Source organism: Electrophorus electricus, chromosome 15 (genome assembly GCF_041902795.1).
Source record: "Electrophorus electricus isolate QZ-2024a chromosome 15, ASM4190279v1, whole genome shotgun sequence".
Lineage (NCBI taxonomy): Eukaryota > Metazoa > Chordata > Actinopteri > Gymnotiformes > Gymnotidae > Electrophorus > Electrophorus electricus.
The window spans coordinates 14,219,370-14,240,000 of record NC_137511.1 but is presented as its reverse complement, the minus strand read 5'-3'; the positions used below and the strand labels follow the sequence as shown (position 1 = coordinate 14,240,000).

General features: G+C 39.8%; 1 protein-coding gene across 2 annotated transcripts in view; it reads left to right on the top strand.

Moving 5' to 3' along the window:
- Window positions 1-19,972, top strand: part of tcerg1l (transcription elongation regulator 1 like) — a 71,417-nt gene extending 51,445 nt beyond the window's left edge. The window contains exons 6-14 of one of the 2 annotated variants that reach the window (XM_027013262.3): window positions 8,493-8,618; window positions 12,134-12,216; window positions 13,257-13,345; window positions 14,993-15,144; window positions 16,206-16,287; window positions 16,727-16,862; window positions 17,238-17,327; window positions 17,772-17,890; window positions 18,904-19,972. In XM_027013262.3, the coding sequence (XP_026869063.2) occupies window positions 8,493-8,618; window positions 12,134-12,216; window positions 13,257-13,345; window positions 14,993-15,144; window positions 16,206-16,287; window positions 16,727-16,862; window positions 17,238-17,327; window positions 17,772-17,890; window positions 18,904-19,060 (1,034 nt within the window). In that variant the 3' untranslated portion in view covers window positions 19,061-19,972. Of the gene's footprint in view, window positions 1-8,492; window positions 8,649-12,133; window positions 12,217-13,256; window positions 13,346-14,992; window positions 15,145-16,205; window positions 16,288-16,726; window positions 16,863-17,237; window positions 17,328-17,771; window positions 17,891-18,903 lie in introns of both variants that reach the window. The other variant, XM_035533685.2, reaches the window with a different exon arrangement.
- Window positions 19,973-20,631: the final 659 nt, after the last annotated feature.

Sequence of the window (20,631 nt, the reverse complement as noted above, 5' to 3'; positions counted from 1 at the left end):
GGACAGGGCTTGAAACACTATGAGTTCATCGAGAATGACTCTCGCTAAGCCTCCGCATCATTGCTATTCTGAAATGTCTGCTTATTATTTGTAACAAACATGATATCGAATTACACACCACCCAGGTAGAAGAGACTTTGTTTCCCACAAGTGCTGAGGGAAAGGGGAACAGGGTCTATATTACATCAATCTACAGAAACATACCCTGTCATTTGCACAGCCATATGTTGACCTATTCGTGCAGCTGCGTTGAAATTAGGTAAACAGCTGTCTGAAAGCCATTACACTTATGCAAACCACGAAAAACAACTGCTACTACAACAAAACAGTGACAGTTTCTCCTTTGACTTAAACATCTCGATCTAATAATTGCTGCGTTAGCTCTAGTCACACATCTATTGTCCTTAGTTTATAGTGAAATGATTGACTGGTACTCAGCTCACGCAGGTAAAAGTAAACGAGCGTGTTTGTGCGACCTGGCAAAACACCACTCACACGTGCTGAATAGGCTTCAGTGGAAACTAATGAGAGAGACGACAGCTTGTGCTAGTGCCACTTAATTGATTTAGATTGAATTCTCACCAGAGAACATGTCTCTGGATGGATTGTCTTTTAATCGGTAGTTTCACCACAGGCTGTTCATTTATCACTCTCTCCTTCTTATTCCTCTTGTCCCTGGGTTTTACATATATATATATATATATATATATATATATATATATATATATATATATTACAGCTTTTCCTATTTATTCAGTAGTATTAAAATATATAAGCTGTGGTGAAGGATGAGAGTCACATGGCTAGCATAGCAGTTCTGTCGGCTTCTATATGTTGCATATGCTGAAATCTGAGTTTGTTCTGTTATACGCAGCACTAAAAACATGTGACTACAAGTCTTTTGTCCAACCCCACACATCGTCTTCACTCAGTTTTCCCCAGCAACTACCCTCTCTTTTTTACCCTTGGCATGTGTCCTCCCAGAGTTCGCTCTAATCAGTCCCGCACTGCTGGAGAACCATCCAGGGTCAGGTGCAGCCTTGCCGAGCTGTTGGGTTGAATGTTACTTCTTCTGAAGTGCATGGATGCTACCGTGTCTTTGTAAACTGTACGCCCACTCAGCAGTGTGGGGGAGCCTGGCGGTATGGAGGAGAGGTCGAGCTACCCAATCAGCATCCTGCTGCCTTCAGCAGTGGAGCTCGTCGTGATTAAACTCTCCTTTGTAAAGAACATATGTAATTAATGGAATCAGGTGTTGTTCTGGATGTTGGAAACAATTACCTGTAGTCCCACGATAGAGTCAGAGGAAGTACACAGAGACAAAATTCAGACAAAAGAATTAGTGTTAAAATATGAAAAGCAATGATAGAATGCCACTTGCAAATCAGGAATAGTACACAGAATGCTGTGCTGTAAATGACGAGTAAGAAGACTCCATCCTAAACCTCAGAGTTGATATTTGTAGTTACATTGCCAAAACAATGTAAAGGCTTATGATTCACTTTATCATTCCCTGTATTGCCCTATTCAGTGCATGCATCACATTTATTTTTGAATAAGGGGTCCTCCACTGACCCGGAAGTAAACAGCTTTACCTGGTGAATGCTGATGTGTGTGTGTGTGTGTGTGTGTGTGTGTGTGTGTGTGTGTGTGTGTGTGTGTGTGTGTGTGTGTGTGTGTGTGTGTGTGTGTGTGTGTGTGTGTGTGTGTGCTGCCTATTGGCCTTACTGCCAGCTAGGACAGGCTACTGATTCCTGGAAAAACTCAGTGTAGACGTGAAACTAAATAAGCCAGCCTCTTTGAAAATGCTAAAGCAGTCATTCCATAACGGTGCTTATGATGGCTGTTGAGAGTTTTCACACAGCTCTGTTTATTTCTGCTCGAGCTCTGTTTATTAAATCATTTCATGATTTTAAGAACCAGTTTAGTTGTTTAACCACAGCTGGCTTGTAAACAGTGAAGCCGTATGTCAGAATCACTTGCTCCAGGCCCGGGACATAATAGGAACAATGCAACTCACAATCTCCCAGTTTAACGTCAGTAGCCCTGACCCAGCAGTCCACTTGCTCCAGATGTGAAACCCACTCATCCTCTGTTTCTGTATATTGCACCAGACTGCCCTCATAGTGCTTCGTAGCAATTTTTGAAGAGTGTTGATATAACTACACAGGTCCATGGGATTGTCTGCCCAGATTTCAGATGGTCAAGATAGTGGAATTTGATCAATGTATAGGTCCAGACACTCCATCAACCCCAACCCCACCCCCCACCCCATACAACTTATTTTATTTGGCAATTTATAATAGTCACATAATCCATAAGGGCCAGACACAGTGTTACACAGTTCAGTAAATCAATGATGCCTGGTTAATCCACAGTCTTGGGGTGGGGAACCTTGTCTAGTGCAAGTTGTTTTCTCCATGATGCAAAGAGGCTTTTATCACTGATGTGTCTGCAGAACACCTGCATCTCCAGCTCAGATCAAAGAACGTGTTTTGCTCCCCTCGCTAACAACGGCTTGTGTCCGTAGTCAAGAGGATATCATTTAAGAAAAAGAAAAAATGCAAATCTGAGAAACACATAATAGCCTTATTATGAGTTCAAAGCCTGTTTCAGATGAAGGATATTGGGCTTCTGTTAGCTTGCATATTATGTAAATGACTGAAGTATAGGCAAGGTGCTGCATGCTGTGTGCTGAGGAACATATATTCTGCTTCCATAGGGAAAAAGGCCACTGAAACCACATACAACTTATCAGGCTTTTTAACAGCTAGCTTGTCAGTCATTCACTGCATGACTGAAGCTGTCTGTTTTTAAAAGGAGTACAGTTGCTCAGAGGAGTCAATTTTCTTTATAAAGTTGATTTTCTTTACTCCCATTATGTAGTACACCTATGCACATTGTGTACATCCAGAGAAACTGCATCACTGGCAAAGGTAAAGAGAACATGGCTAACTTTTCAGTATGCCTTTCCTGCTTTTAGCTAAATGTGCAATTTCCTGGGTTTTTTTATGTGTGTGATCATGTTTGGAAACTGCTCTCTCGTGGCCATATCCAGCAAATGTGCAAACATACAAATATGTGTGAAAAAAACAAAACAATAACCTTTACGCTGAATATTTACAGAAAAGCAGTTGTGGGTCTTGGTGGCAGAATCTACAGAACAGTGCTTGGTCACATGTTACTGTATTTAGATCAGCTGGTTTTTCAGGATAAAGTGACTGTATTTGAGTATTTTAGTTGCGTGTAACATTAGTTAGTGGTGTCAGGAAGGGTATGTTATAAAGTGAAAGGCTTTTAGAGTATAATTAAAGAATGCAGTATGTTATAAAAAGCAGTTGCAGAGCATTGTTATGGAGAGAGAGAGAGCGAGAGAGAGAGAGAGAGAGAGAGAGAGAGAATATCTAAATACTATAAAATCTAAATACAGCATATAGTCTTTGGAGGAGTGTGGTTTGTGTGTATGTGGGGGATGTTTGTATATCTGTATATTTGAGGGCTGTATGCTTGTGTATATTTACTACTGCTAAGGGTGTGTTAAACATTACAGTAAGTCACACATTACACTAATTACATGCTGAATAAGAGCATCTACTAAATGATGGACAACAACCATGATTGATAAAGACAAGGAGAGAAGAGAGAGAGAGAGAGAGAGAGAGAGAGAGAGAGAGAGAGAGAGAGAGAGAGAGAGAGTGAGTTACACCTGGGAGGAAATTGATTTTCCTGAATAACCACTGTCAATTTGTGTTGGGGCAGGGCCAATGTGACTATTGTGGTGCATGTACCCTTATATCTGTGAGAGACCACAGATGTCTATAGCATAAGCGGGAAATGAGACTTAATAGACCAGAGTCTGGCTTATTAAATGGACATTCCAAAACAATAGGCGGGAAATCATTCATCTTTATATCTTTAATCCATAGCACTTGAGTCATAGCCAAAATTAGGCTTCATTGTCAGGACAGTGTTTTCACAGACACCCAGAACATCTTAAAAGTTTTTTTTTTTCTTCTCTGCGTTCTGTCCTTTCAAAGAGAACTTCCACGATCTTTCAAAGGGCTCTGAAGTCTTTAGAACAATAGATTATAGATAATGTCTTCGTCACCCTCCATCAAATCACCTCTGACATCAAAAGCCCCTCGGGTTTTCTTAACTTCGTCTTGAATATGATCCGCTGATCAACACCCTCGAAAGGTTGTTAAGCCGAAGGCGGAGCAATGCATGCATGCACTAAGCCTTAAAGTTCACATTTGTTCTTTTCTATCCTCGAAATATGCCAGAGCTCGGGGGGAAATGTCAAGTACATAAATGAACCCGCAGGTGTGTGCATGACCTTTTAGCACTGGTGATGTCCTTTTCCCACTATGTTCATTCTTCTGTTTATATAATCATTTTCTGTTACCAATTTTCAGGATAAAATTAATACACATCACTCTGTTTCCCTTTCGAAGAGATCTGGGTTAAATCAGACTAGTGCACCTTAAAAAGGCAACCAGCTTGCTATGTCACGTTTAATGCAAACTTACCTGCCTTACATTTGAGAGGAAAACAGCAAATGCATCAAAAGTTTGGGTCTTTGGCCTGAATCCTTTGGAAATATGATCCAGATTTTGGCATTATTAACCTGCTTGGTTATCCGAATGGTTATGGCAATGTGTATTGGAAAAGCAGAGCATATTACTGGAAGCAGGTAACTAGCTGATCTCACTGGCCTGGCACTGGACGCTGCTAACCGGATGATCTTATTAGCTTGAGGGCAAGCTGATCATTCTGGGTGACTGAGATCAGTGTGACATGCACCTCTACAGTCGCAGCTGGTCATTCAGACTGACTGAGATCAGTGAGAGGTGCAACTCTTCCATTGCAATTGGTCAGCTGTGCTTCTGTATGAGACTTAGAAAAGCTTGAGAAAACTACAGAAACCAGCAACACTGTTTCTTTAATTAGATTGATCTGAAAATACTGAAATAAGCTGCCTTACTTGCTTCATTTTTCTAAGAAAATAAAATAAGGAGTAATTTGTGATTGTATCTGCCTCTGTGTATGAATGAGTGTGCATGTGTGTGTGGTTCTGAACAGACAACTTTTCAAACAGTTTAATTAAAACATGCCTGAAACCAGCATTAAACAGCATGATGTATGTAAGTTCAGTTATCTATGAATTAAGTGACAGAAGAATTGAGGTAATGTGTTAATGTGCATGTTAATTTGTGTGTGTGTGTGTGTGTGTGTGTGTGTGTACATGTGTAGGTGCACACGTGCTTTCAGATCCTGCAACAGGTATATTGGTACAGGCATGTGCATCCATTCATGTGCATATGTGCACACACATGGGTGTATGTCTTTTGTTTGGGGCAGCATGTTGTTTGTCTGGGCTCATACAGCGCTGCAGGCTCTGCTTCATCCCCGTGAATGTCAGGACCTCCGGAAGACCTTTATTCCAGCAGAGACAAAACGCTCAGCCAAAAATCACACTCTTTATCGGAGCAGTCTGTCCAAGCACCTTATTGATGTAGTTCCACTGCACTTATGAGATAGTACTGCTGATTTCTTACCTTCCTGTAGGCGTATAGTGTGTGTCTGTGCACCTGTGTGTATGTTGGTTTCTTACCTTCCTGTAGGCATAAAGTGTGTGTCTGTGCACCTGTGTGTATGTTGATTTCTTACCGTCCTGTAGGGGTATAGTGTGTGTCTGTACACCTGTGTGTATGTTGATTTCTTACCGTCCTGTAGGCGTATAGTGTGTGTCTGCACCTGTGTGTATGTTGATTTCTTACCATCCTGTAGGGGTATAGTGTGTGTCTGTACACCTGTGTGTATGTTGATTTCTTACCGTCCTGTAGGCGTATAGTGTGTGTCTGCACCTGTGTGTATGTTGATTTCTTACCATCCTGTAGGGGTATAGTGTGTGTCTGTACACCTGTGTCCATGTCTTTGTTGCGCAATTGTAGTATTTGTTGCATTCTGAAAGTTAAATTATGGTAATTTCTTTTCATAAAACACTAAGAAAATAGAAAAATGAGTGTCCTAAATTTACTACAGCTGTGGAAACATGGCATCAGTTCCAAGCAGCACAGTACTGCCATGTCATTCCACATAAAAACTTGCAAATGAGTATCACTGCAGATTTTCTGTTTACAATAGTTATGTTATTTAAAAATGACAATAAAAAACATAGAAAACATTGATGCTCTAAGGTCTATACCATGCTGTAATACCATATTAGTAATTAAAACAATAAAATAAATGCTGTATATAAAAGACTATATGCAAATCTGTTACGGGCCAGGCAAAAATCAGATGCTCGCGGATAAAAAACAGAGATTTATTGTAGTAACAGGTAGTGGAAACGGTCACAAAAAAAAAAGGAATAACTCGAAAGCAGGGAAAACAGTCCGTGTCAAAAGACCATCCAATAATCCAGGCATCAGAATCCAAAAGGGGCAGGCAAAAATCAGAAAGGGGAAACATTAAGTCAAGGTTCAGTACACAGAAAAGCAATCCAAAAGAATGCTCGGTATGCATAGAGGCAATACTTCGAGACAGGCTTAAATAATCAAGTACATAGGTGAGTTCAATATTCTGGTGATGACGATCCGACGTGAAGTTCATGATTGGTGGAGTCCTGGGTTGGGTGACGAACAGCCTGCCTGGTGCTGTAGTGTGATGAGGAATCACTACAACAAAGAATAACACTGGACTTCAAAAGATTAAAGTATATCTATGAAATATGTACATATGAAATATTTGCATGCTTGTGTGTTTGCCAGGACATAGAGATGAACCTAACTAAAACAAACATGACTTTCTAGGGTCTACTGATGACTTATAACAGAGCAATGAAATCACTAGACCCTTTCCCCTGTGCCAGTGGCTCATTTGCATCTGATGAATTCTATCCGCACTCTCCTCACATCACTCATTCCCTCCATATAAATGAGCTCTGACCTCTCACCTATGCTTGTCTTGTTCCTCCATCCTTGCCTCTCCCTCTGTGCTTCCAGGGTCTGTCATGAACAGCGGCGGTACGGTTGTAAGGGTTTGGACTTCTCTGGCTGTTGTTATATGCTGTTGCTGCTCGGAGAAATGTAAATATCACAAATATATGGTGACTACGATATGTTTCCATAACATAAACAAATGATCTTTGTCTCTTTCTCCATCTCTCTCACACATACACACGCACAGACTCTAATGGATATCCTTTAAAATAGGAAATAGGGTAGTTCAGGCCCTGTGCACAATATACACATAGTCCTAAAGTATAAGCAGTCAGTCAGGGGTAGTTATGTGTGTAGAAACACACACAAAAGCAATGATTTGATTATTGGTTTGTCATTATTTTGAGCTTTTAATGGCCTGTAACAGCTTGCAGCTTTTGCACAAACAATAACTGCAGCTAAAGCTATATCTCGGTGTTACTGTGCTAGAAGTGTTGTGCTACCTTGACATTTTTCCCCACACTGCATTGAATGCAGTTAATGGAAAGCACATATTTAACTTAATACACATTCTCCTCATTATGGCATTCATTTGAAGCTTGCTTCCCTTTCTGGTGAAAATGGCAGATTCATATTGACCTGACACAGTCATTGCCCAGTCTAAAGTTAAAGTCAACATAATTAACCTTTTCTAAATAAGGCGCTGCTTGCCCAGCTGCATGCAGACAGGCAGAGTGAACTAAAAGGTTGAATCTCGCCTGACTGAAGAGAGTACACTCTAAACAACTCGAAACAACCTCCGAAACCATTCAAATGGTAATCTACTGAGAAGAGTTTTCGATCATTGTCATTTGGGATTGCGATGTGCATGTGTGTGTGTGTGTTTTTTTTTTTTTTTTTGTTACACTGCTTTTTTTCATAGAGTGCTGTAGGAACTTTAGAGCCTCTACATTTTATTAAGCAATCCAAGTCGGGCAGAGTTGAGCAAAGCCGCACTCTGGCCTCGAAGTGCCTGACAACAGCAGTGGTGAAGGGCTTGCAATGCTGATGGATTTCAGACCATGTCCCAGCTCATGTTAGGAGGGAAGTGTCTGCAGCACCTGGGCTGGGGCTCTGGGTGGCTGCTGCTTTATACACACACCACAGAGGAGTGCAGGTGGAACAGCGAGGAGACTTGCAGCAGAGCACATGGGAGCACGGGGAATATGCGGAAAGTTAGCAGCTGTTCTTTCAGTGCTCCATTGATATACTTATAATTACTGCTTTCCTGTCACAGGCTGTTTGACCCTGGCATGCAACAACTTCCACTCATGCTTTTCCCTGGTTTGGCTTAGCTACTGGAATTAGAAACTGGGTTATTGGAAAGGCTTTGAAGAAGACACTTGCCATACCTCCTATCATCTTTATGGTCTCCACCTATATTTCTCTCTCTTTTTTCTCTCTCTCTGTCTCTCTCTTTGGATCCCTCTGCAGTCACTCTCTCTGTTTGTTTGATGTTGCGGGCACTCTTTAATGCATCTGATTTCACTCTCTCTGTGTGACTCACAGGGTCCCGGAACTGCTGGAAAGGTCTGTTAAGTCCTGTCCTTCCTGCGCAGATCACCGAGGTAACATCCCTGTCTTCTCCTGGTGTGACCCTGGTGACTGGAGACTGGAAAGATCAAGCAGCTCTAGGTGAGCTTAGATTCAAAGCTGCAGAAAGAGGTTAGTCTGTAACTCCAGCATTATTTACTTTTGCAGCTGCCACCGAACAGGTGACTTTTTTATGAATCCCGAAACTTTAACCTGGTTATTTATCAGTTCATCTATTTATTTGTTTTTGTGGCTGGATGGATGGATAGATGGATATTTATATGTGTTTTTATCTACTCTAATAGCAATAATTTATAATAAGTTATTGTTATCAATAAGTTATTATACTAATCTTAATCAGTGTTTAATTGCAATAGTTAATATTAATTACATAATTGTTTTATAGGCATTAATACATGATACAGTAAACAGAGACACAGGGTGGAGTTCATATCAAAGCTAGTAAAATAAACACTGCAGCATGGTTGCTTTCCATCGTTAATATCAACTATTTGAATGCTAGACCTGTAAAGCAGATTCACAGCCACACACCCAGAGTATGGAAACTTAGAAGAAATTAAACAGATGACATGCTTTCTGAGCATCTGAGTGTCAACGAGTGGCATGAATGTCCAGCCAGGAGCACTAGAAGGTGGGGGTAACTGTGTGGAGCATAAAGGAAGTGGCTACATATGACTAACTTAAAATAATGAATCCTTCAGGGTGAGGAAGCGAGTGGTCCAGAGCGGCCTGAGAAATGTCTTCCTCTCTCCCTGTTCAGGCTTCCGCATTGTGCAACATGAAGTAGCTGGTGAAAAGTTATGAACTGCTAAAGTTTGAGCTAGTGGCGGCTTTTAGCAGTTATAGCACTCATGAAATCCAACATAATTAATAATTACAATCCTGAATTATATCATGTAGTTGTGATGACTTTTCCATCAAAATAATTTGTTCTTTAATAAAAAGAAATTTTACTACAACAATTTTACTACAAATATATTTTAAACCATAGTGCTGATACTTCTTGAAATGTCAATAGTCTTGCCAAATGGAGCCATAAAAGTGCTTGTGAACCTTTTTTTTTACATAAATGCACATGCCCAGGAACTTGATTTCCTAAGGGGGAGGTGAAATTGAGGGACCCCTAAACTGAATGCAACAGTCCACATTCTTCCGCCCGGCACGTTCCACACTTTTCAAAGCAATGTTACACCCAAGGATGAAATTACAATGTCCATGCATGCCATTGCACACAACTGATTTTACTGCCCGAATGTTACTTTTACAAGCTCTATTAATTATAAGGTGTGATATATTGTGTGTAAAAACTACGGCTGGATGCCTCACCTTCAAGCATTGCCCTCTGTCTCTCTCACTCTCTTTCTATGTGAATTTCCTGTGTGTGCATTCGCTCTGTGAGGAGCTGACTGGTCAGATACCACCCTTTGCTGCAGAAGAGGTTATACAGCTAATAGCTGGAATTGATGCTGATAATCATCAGACAAGTGCTCTCATTGTATCCCAGAGATATGAGCCTTTTGTCTGTCAGAGAATCGCTGAAGACATCGTCTTTTCTTAATCAGCAGAGTTCAGCAGTTAGGTTTAAAGGAACCATTAAATAATTACCATGTCTTATTTATATATATATATATGAATTAATGAAAAATCATCATTCCACAGTCTGACAGAATACAAAAAAAATTTACCCTTAAATTGTTTTAGCATAAATTGATGATTAGGATAACTTGATTTAACTGGATCAATGTAACATTATGCTAACCCAGGAACATCGTTCGAGCTTTTCAATCGAGCCTGAAGCACAGCCCCGAATATTCTTTTCTTCTAGGACATCCATAGTTTGGCGGAATGTTAATTGCTGATTACTTTTTAATAAGTGGTTATTAAGCACAAAAGAGGACACAAAAGAGTTTTTAAAACTTATGGACATATGGAAAAATTCACTTTTCAGTGCTTGTGCACATATATATGGGTATCTTGAGTGCCTGCCAACCCACAGACTGAAGTAAGACATCCCAGTCAATTTCTTGTGAGCTTTCTACTCAAGAAAACATGGCCTAAAACAACCCTCGGATTTGGCTCCCCTTTCTATGTCAGGAGCGGAGTCATCAGAATTATACCTCATTAGAACTACCTTTGTGAAGGTGTACCATTTTTTTTTAATCACATGCGCCAGTACAGAGCCCCTATCATTATGTCGAAGCTAAGAGCTAAGCACAGCAATTGCTCTGTTGGCTGCAAATGACAGCTCAGGGCCTGCATATGTATGGTAACTAATCAATTTGTGTCTGACTGATTTTCCAATCTTGGTCAGTACAATGTGGGACTGGCAATAAAACTTTACCTAAAAGAGAGATCAATACCAACTGTACAAGGCTAAACTGCAGAAGAGGGAAATGTAAGTATTTAAAGCATAGTAATGATAGCTAGCTCTATGTTTCTCAGTTTTCACAAGCCCTGTACTGACCTTCCATTTCCACCTCAATGGCATTGGCTGAACACGTGTCTTTCAGTGATCACTGGGCAATTGCTCAGTGAGAAAAGGTTTAGTGTCATCAGTGCCATTCCCAGCACTGCACAGACCACTACAGCGCTCCCCCTTTTCTCTGTAGCAGAAGGCTTCAGTTTTGAGCTGTGTGTGCTTTCTCTGTGCACTTCAAAAAGAAACAGAAACATTAAGCTGTGCACAGGAACATCACATACTTGTGTTGTATGACACATGTCTGACTTCAGGTACAGTCTTGAAGTGGTGCGTCACGTGATCTCAAGTTAATTTAGTTTGATCTCGTAAAACTAAGTTGAATGCTGGTGTAGAATGGAATTAGTGTCACTAACAGTCAAATGGCACTGCTGCTATATTGATTTCCTGCCATCCAGTAGATAGCTGCAAAAATCTATTTGTCCACCAGTCAGACCAGTGCAAAAACCTACTTCAGACTTCTTTTATGTCTTTTCCCTTACTGATTTCTATGTTTTTTTGCAGCATTATTGATTTACTATTCAAAATCTACCATATTAAGGCAAAAACAAATAACATTTGATTTTTAGCAACTTGTACACTAAGATTTATATTTGAGTGACCACAACTGTAATGTTATAATAATAATAACAATTTGATAATGATCATTTGTTACTGGAATAACTTGAACTTCTGCATGTTGTATTATAAACATAAAAAACTATTCTGCCTTCTTAGTTGATCCCTACTTTACTTTCTTCATTCAAAGGTAATCTACACATTTGTTTCAGTGTTGGCCAGATTAGATACAAATGTTTGATTGGTAGACCAGGTTAATGTATGAGGACTCAAATCTATTTTAATTTTCTACTACTGTTGACATGCCCAAAGATGATTTGCACCCTTTCAGTTTTGTATTTACTCATTGCTTTTGATTACACATCGCTTACAAATGAAGATTTGATTGGTAGACCAAATGAAGGCTTAAGTACTTTAATTAGCCTGCTTGACTCCACTTAAAATGATATTGTCATTCATACCAACTGAATCTCAGATTTGAGATACCTGTTGATTGCACACTGATTGATTGTCTTGGGCTGTTGAGAATTTAAACTGCAAGGAGCTGTGCTCTTCCCTCTAGATAAGACGCTGGAAGTGAAGAAGCCGCCCTGTGCTAGAGCCTTGGTGTTCAGCTCTGATTCGGCCGTGGAGGACAAAGCAGGGGTTTGTGGTCATTGGTCACTTTCTCCATCAGTAGCTCATTCTGATCTTTATATCCATGTAACTGGCAACATCACCCTAACTGGCATAACTGTTCATTTCATTTAATTCTTTGAACCATAGTATAAATCAGATCTAACTGTCTTTGGTCCAGAAAAGAGAAAAAATTAAACTTATTGGAAATAAAAGGATGATTTATGGTCCAATCAACATGGTTCAGTTATTGCTTTGTTAGAGTACACCTTTGTCCCCACAATGTCCCCTACAGGCTGATGGTTTAGGATACCCTTACAGCACAATTAATTAGTAAAACTTTCCCAGAACTCTAATTAATTTATCCAGACATGCAGCATAAGGCCTTCAAACCTTGAGTTGAAAACTGGAAATCTGTGTCACTTGGTCAGCTACGGGTTGTGTAATTGACTGCTATCCATATGCTCTGAAGATGCCAACACATCTCAACCAGTTATCACACAATAATATCCATTCAATATTCTGTTATTAGCCTCCTAACCCTTTCATGAAGCAAGTTAATTGAACTTCACATTCATATAATAGATTAGTAGGGAAAGGGAATGCAGGGAACATCAATTATAAAGCCCATTTGAAGATCAGGGCTCCCAGAGATGAGGGTTGCCCATGTATGTGAATGTCCTTTCACTTTCTTTCAGTTCACTGCTTTTTTGTGCTAATATTAAAATGAGTTTGGAAGGCAATTTGCATTGAATTTCCTTAAAAGTAGAGTGAATGGATTGTTAAGGTTTTTTTTTGTCAGGGAAGAATACTTAGTGCTATGAAAAATGAACCTGAAATATGCTATGAAAATGAATCTTATAAATCCCGAGAGGACACTTGACTGTGTTTAGTATACAAAGTAGTGTGGTTCTTCAATACTTTAGGAGTCGTCTTCTTTCTTAGATGTCATTAAAAGTAATTCAAGTTGATTGATTTTTTTTTATCTGTAAAATGCAAAAGGTTCAGAGATCAGACAGTTATGCATAAGATAGATATCTCACTTTTGTGTGTGTGTGTTTAATACCTAGGATGAGCACTTTAAGGTCAGCGTGAATATTGACAGCTCACCCAAAGACAATCGGCCCGTTGCATCAACACCTGTGCCAGGATCACCATGGTAACTCATCCCTTAATAATGCATTCTGCTGTGTTCTCATTTGATTGACAGTGAGTAGTGCAGAACAGTTCAATGTGAATCCAATGACAACCGTCTTTCCCACCCACGCTTTGTTATAGCCTTGGGTCATAAAATGCAGTGAGTTCTCTGCGATCCATGCCTAACTTAATGCCTCATTCGGGATTGCAGCAGGAGATCTATCCAAATTGGTTCAATGTGAATGACAAAGCTTCAGGCCTCTGATGGTTCACAACCTCCCCATCTCAGCCGGAACCATGCTGGTGTCATGCACTCCCAACGCCATCCTGCACGCTACCTTTCCACCACAGCAGGCGCTTATGGTCCATCTCTGTCAGCTTTTGTGGACTCCCAGGCCTGCATTTGCTTAAAAAGGCTTTACATTAACCATGTTGTGGATGGCCACGGCAAAGAGAGCTCCTTGGTAAAGGTTTTTCAGGCTCCTGCATGATCTAGTTCCTGCTTATATAGCATAAGCCCCCAAGGCAATTTTAGGACACAGAGCATGTGTGGGTCGCAGGCCAGCTCCTTAAGATGTATATTTGCAGGAATATTTCAGGTGGTACGCTGACATGGCCTGGGGGTAGTGGGCCTTAAAAACCCAGGAAACATATTATAAAGTAATCTAGAATGTTATATTAAATATGTAAGAAGAATTTCTATTAACAACATAACTAAATGATAAAACCAAACAGGTTCATCAACTACAAACTGGTTCATCAGCCCTAGCTGAGAATGGTCTGGGTGTGGATCTAATAGTTCAGTGAGCATGCTTGATTGACAGCCCGCTATCACCAATGTGCAGCCTGCTGTGCTACTAAAGCATAGCTGAGTAACTGCATGGGGAGGGAAGAGGCGGAGTAAAGCAACCATAACGTAAGAACCTACCACTGAGGATACAGATGCAAATTAACTCTGAAGTTGAGGAACTATGTAAAGGCTGATGCAGCCGTGTTTTGGAGTCTGCTCAGATGTTAGTCCAGACCTAGTAATATGTGACTCAAAATGAAATGTCAACATTTGTTAGTCAAGCAGTGTCTGAATGACAAGAGAAGGATTAGGGTTCAGTATGACACTGTACGTATTGCATTCTCCATCAATGGGATCAATGGGATATTTAGAAAATAAGTGTGGGAAAGGATCTCTATCGATGTTTTCCATGTGAGCAACATGTGGTTCTTCCTAGCTACTGGTGTCAACTGTTATTTGCAACCTTGTCAGAGTAAAAGGATTTAGCATTTCCCCTTTTGTGGGAACCTGTACATGGTCAATGACAGCAGGCACCATTTAAAATGGAGGCATCGCATAATCAGTTCACAGCCACAGAACCTAGCTGTTAAACTCAGAGCTGTTCATGAAATGATGTGAAGCATATGTACAGATTTGAATTACCTGCTGTCGTTACAGAGTCAGTGTAATTTGGGGGACATTTACAACCCTTAGTTGGTGTGTGTGTGTGTGTGTGTGTGTGTGTGTGTGTGTGTGTGTGTGTGTGTGTGTGAAGCATAACATTCTGCTTACAGTTTGTATTCACTGATGTGTTTTTGCGCGTCAGGCCCTTTTTTTCTCAGGGTGCAGCTGGTATGCACATGTTAAAATCTCAGTCTCTGTGCCTTCCTGTGTTTGCAGGTGTGTGGTTTGGACAGGAGATGACAGAGTATTCTTCTTCAACCCTACCATGCAGCTGTCTGTGTGGGAGAAACCACTAGATCTACAGGACCGGGGGGACCTCAATAAAATCATAGAGGACCCTCCACATAAACGCAAGAAAGACACGTTGCGTAAGGTTGCATGGTTTTACATGGGGATGAAATCAAAACTCAGGTTACTTTATTTTTGACTCGTCTGGGTTCTGAGTTTTTCATTCCAGAGCTTGTTTACTATACTACTATAAACACCCAATACATTCCTCTATGAAAAATATCAGGTTTAGCCATTGAAGAAAATGTTATCTTGCTTCACTGGAGAACGAGATAAATCATCATACTTATCAGTTGAGGAAATTGTTCAGCAGAATAAGTGCCAATTACATCACTTTACAATTCATGTATCAATTTGATGAACTTGACCCACAAATGTAACCCCTTAATAATCATAATTATAAAAAAAGACAATACCTAAAAATTCTGACCTTGTGCACTCATGGCTTTGCTAATAAGAACTAATCTGATGTGATTGCCTGTGCAAATATTGAATTAGTCCAGATTTTGTGTGGAAGTTATTACTCGGCTGACTAGATTTTCCCCTAAGCTTGTTCATCTTTATTGATTTAGCCTTATTGCAGTTGCCAGGAAACAAGTTTTGTATGTTTGAACTTCAAAGTTCAAATAAAACAAATAGTCGTTGGTAAATGAGTCCATGGTTTTATTATATGGATCCATACCTTTAAAAGTGTTCATTATGGGTTTTATTATATAGAATGAACTGGGTGATTTATTGGTCATCCCAGCTCCCATAACCTTTCAGTTGAAGTGCTGTACTCTGGAAGTCAGGATAATTGCAGCAAATAATAGTTCATTTCCTATCAGCACTATTAACATTTGCTGTATTTTAAAGCACTGATTTCATTCAGAAACCAATAAAAATATTTTTCTTAAAAAATTAAAAGCTGATTTTGGTTTAAAATACAGAGAAGGTGACAAACAAAAACTAGATTACTCTGAGCTGTAAAAGTAGGATTTTCACTTTTTGTTTTAAAAAACACGAACATATGTTTCTTATGTAAGGTTCTTTACTTAAGTGTAATAATCACACTGGAAATACAATTAATCTGTGGCTGGAAACCTAATAGAAAACTAAATGTAAAACTTGTTAATAGTCCAGTGTTTTGTTTTGTCTATAGATGATGGCTCAAATTCTCCCTCAGCTGAAGATGAGGATGATGAGGAGGAAGACAACCACATTTCAAAATCTAAACGCAACAAGTATGTCTGCCGTTTAACCCATACTGTGATGGGTTGCTTGCCAGAAAGAGGTTTTTAATATGAAGTTAGGCTTAACTAATAAAATCAGGTTTTATCATCAAGAAATCTGTTGGCGGTTCAGTGATCTGGTGTAATGGTTCCAGTTTCTTTTGATGATAAGAGTATGCACAAGTATTCTGAGTTTAATGTACACATTCCCCAAACAAGGTTCCTAAGAAATGATCCTCAAATTTACATTCCTAGGCGTGTGTGTGTGTGTGTGTGTGTGTGTGTGTGTGTGTGTGTGTATGTGTGTAAACTAGGACAACAATAATCCTATCAGATTTTATTAGTTGTGGACACAGAAATGGGTTTGGAATGTATACAGGAAATACCCCCAACATTGTTTTTGGGACATGAAGGTTAAACAGATGTCTTTTCGATTTTGATTCCAATCAAGGCTCGAGGAGCCGGCCAACTGCATGGCTTCCAGCACTGACGGGCACGCGGAGAGGTGCCGGGCTGCACCTGATCAGCCAGTCCTGCCGTTGGAGCTCCGCGTTACTCATTTCAGAGATATGCTCTTGGAGAGAGGGGTGAGCACTTGAAGCATTAGCTGCACACAACAGCACTAAGCTACATGAAGTCCAGCAGCGCTGTCCACTTTAGCTGCAGAATTATACTGGACACTGGTGAGCTGCCAGTGGTAGATTCATTGTTGAAATGAAGGGCTCTCATACACTTTTTTGGGGTCTTAGATCTGTTCTGAGGACAAATACTGACCTCTTCTAGGTGAAATGAATCCTGTCATCTTATGCTTTGTGCGACATGGTTTATTTGACACGGGCAGTAATAAAGTGATTTTAGCTGATGACTGGGCGTGCAGTGTTATTGCCTGTGTTATTGCCTGTGTTATTGCCTGTGTTATTGCTTGCGTGACTCTTTTCTTTCCCTCCTCCATCAATTTTCAGGTGTCTGCATTTTCTACATGGGAGAAAGAATTACACAAAATTGTGTTTGACCCTCGGTACCTCCTGCTAGGCCCTGAGGAACGTAAGCAGGTAGGGCCTGGTTCAATCACGTCCCCCCACCTTGGTCTGAACCTACTCTTACACACATGATCTCATAACAACAGAACATGCCTGGAGAAAACTGTAATGGGAACAAAGACTTTTTAGGGTGAGAACAAACTGAGAATGCAATTCCTAAATCAGTCGAGTGCCTGGCTAAAGAGCAGCTCAGTGTTGTCTTAATAAATGTATTTATTTTGCTAGATAACAATTAGCCTGGGGGCATAGCATTGTTTGCAGTGGATTTTGACATAGTCCACTAGCAAAAACTCGGCAGAGTGTCTACAGATGTGTGCTTTTGTTATGAGGTCATGTCTCCCTCCACTTTATGGACCCTGCAATCAGTTTACTTTAAGTTGGGCACCTGCTGGCTGGCACAGTTGGCCCCTATCTCAGTGCCTCCAAGTGAATCAGATCCTGCTGCTACGTCCACAGATTTTTGATCAGTTCGTCAAGGCCAGGATAAATGAGGAATACAAGGAGAGAAAGAACAAATTGCAGCAGGCGAAGGAGGAGTTCAGAAAACTACTCGAAGAGTCAAAGGTGACATCCAGGTACGATCATGTTCATAGTGCTTTAAATGTAAAGAGCTACAAGGGCCTTATTAATAGCTCACTTGTTGTATTAATGAAACGGATCCCAGAGAGAAAACATATTGGCCCCATACTCATGACCTGAGAATTATTTATTCAGGTATTGTATTAATAATTAATGTGATCTGTGGTACAGGTCCGGTGTGTTACAAGTTTCTTTGAGTTTGTATGTTTGATGATAACCCTGTTTAATTCATGTTCCCTGAAGAAGAGAATTCAAATAGTGATGAAAGTGCCGCAATCCCTGCTGGGAATATATCTCTGTTTGATGTTCACCTTTGTGTACTGTGAACAAAGGTTCTTGTGAGTCATTTATAGTCATGACACATTTACATTAACAGAGTACAGTTCATTTGAGAATTGCCCAGTCTAAACATATGTAAGGAAGATCATGAAGAGATTTACGAATATGTCTTAATGGAAGCAGAAACTTTGAGCTAATGATTGGAAAATAATATGAGAAATAGAAAGAAGTAAGACACAGGAAGATTGTGTGTGAGAGTGAGGAAGAGGGAAACATTTCTCTTTCCTTTCTGAGGCACTAAATGTAGTGCATCTTGAAACGCTCAAACATGAAATGTTACTTTTGCGTTCAGCTCTGTGTCCCATCAAATAATTCTCCGATTATCAGCACAACAATGGTTGAATACACACAGATAGAACTGCTAGTTTGACGATGTCTTCCTCGTGGTGTAAGAGTCCTAACACTGAAGACAGAAGATCTGGACTGGGGGGGGGGGGGTTGCTTTTGTGCGACCCCCCCCCCCCACTACCTTCTGCTTTGCTAAGCCTGCCTAGTTCCAGCCACAAAGTGAACAATGACCAAATCCATATTAAAGTGCAACATACTGTAGAGGGTGACATGCATGTGCAGTTGAAGAACAGAGTATCATGACACCAGCAAATTGGAAAAGAGGAGGGCTCCAGCAGCCCGGCACGACCCAGGCGATTTATGTCCCCGCTCTCTCCCGCAGGTCAACTTTCAAAGAGTTCTCGGAGAAGTATGGCAGAGAGCCACGCTTCAAACAAGTTCCAAAACAGAAGGACAGGGAGCTCCTTTTCATCCAATTTGTCAATGGGCTCAAGAAGCGTGACAAGGAAAACCGAATGAAACTGCGCAAAATGAGATGAAGACAGGCTGGGAAAATTGTTTTGTTTTTTTTTTTCTTTGGGAGGGGGGTGAATACTGTGACAGAATCCCCTAACAGTTCATTTTCTGTTCAAATGGCACAATGACAAAAACAAACAAAAAAGCAAAAAACAAACAAACAAAAAAAAAAAAACAGTCAGCCAATCAGGTTTGACTTTAGAGATGGTTCAGCTCTGACAAGATTGTGTTTCATATTGAAGCTCTTGATATTGTATGTTGCAAGATGTCACAGTAAATAAAATTTAAATAGTGTATTTCAGTAAATATGTAAACTGTGTGTTTTAAAGCCATTGACCTCAGCAAACAGGTATAAAGTTATTTTTAAGGATTGTAAATATGTTGATAACTTGGCACTGTAATGAATCTGGTTTAGTGGATGTTCAATCACTATGTGGAATGTTACAGCAAAAACAAGATTCTCCACAGCATCTGTGAGAATCACTGAGTTGTTGTTTTGGTGGATTTTTCAATTGTTGTTTAAAAAGATCATTGTGACTAAAATTGTTATGGTACTGTATTGATTATAAATAATAGATTTCACATCTCATTAACATAGTTAATGCATTTATGTTAAAAATCAAGACTCTTACCAAGTGCGCTTCACACTCTACAAAACAGTATATTACTTTTACAGAGGACTATTTAATTGCTTGGACCATAGTGATGTATTTTGTTATTTATTTTTTTATTTGTTTTTCATTTGCCTTATGTGACATACCATAAACAATGGCAAATTGTTACCATGTAACAATTGTGTGCAGTTACGGAAAAGTTGCTTGATTTTGACTTTGACACTACTCAGAGTTTTAAAATCTTTGGTAAAGCACTTCATATTTAATTTAATTCATTCATGTTTTGTTTTATATCAAATAAAGTAACACTGTTGAAAAAGCTACATTTGTAAGCTAAATTAAAAGCATTAAGTGAAATTATTCTAAAATTGAAGTTGGCAAATATCACCTTCACCTGTTAAATGTTTTATTTACTGTGATCTCACAAGTCTCAGTGAGGCTTATTTTAACGATAGTTTAAATAAATAAACAATTAACAGCTTCTCTACTTTGTGCAGACACCTAACTGCTAACACACAGAGACAGACAGACTCTTCCCTTTGTTTCTTTCCAGCGTGTTTTGGTTGAAATTTGTGTTATTCCTCTGCTTCATGTTGTATATTACAAATTCATTACAAATTCTCAGATCTGTTTAAAGGCCAAAGGCAGGCTTATGAACACAGCCTGTCTGATGAACACAGCCTGGCTAATGAACACAGACCATCGAATGAACACAGCCTGTCTGATGAACATAGTCCTGCTGATGAACACAGTCCTGCTGATGAACACAGCCTCTCTGATGAACACAACCCGGCTGGCTCAACTCACAGTCATACTAGATGCACTTACTATTCCAAGATCCAATTTCCCATAATCATCAGAGTGGAAAAAATCATGCAGGAGTGTTTATAATGAAAGTGTCAATACTGGTCAGAGCTGGATTTCCCAGAGCAGATGAATTCTATAGATTAATGACATACTTTGCAATGGAGGTGCAAAGA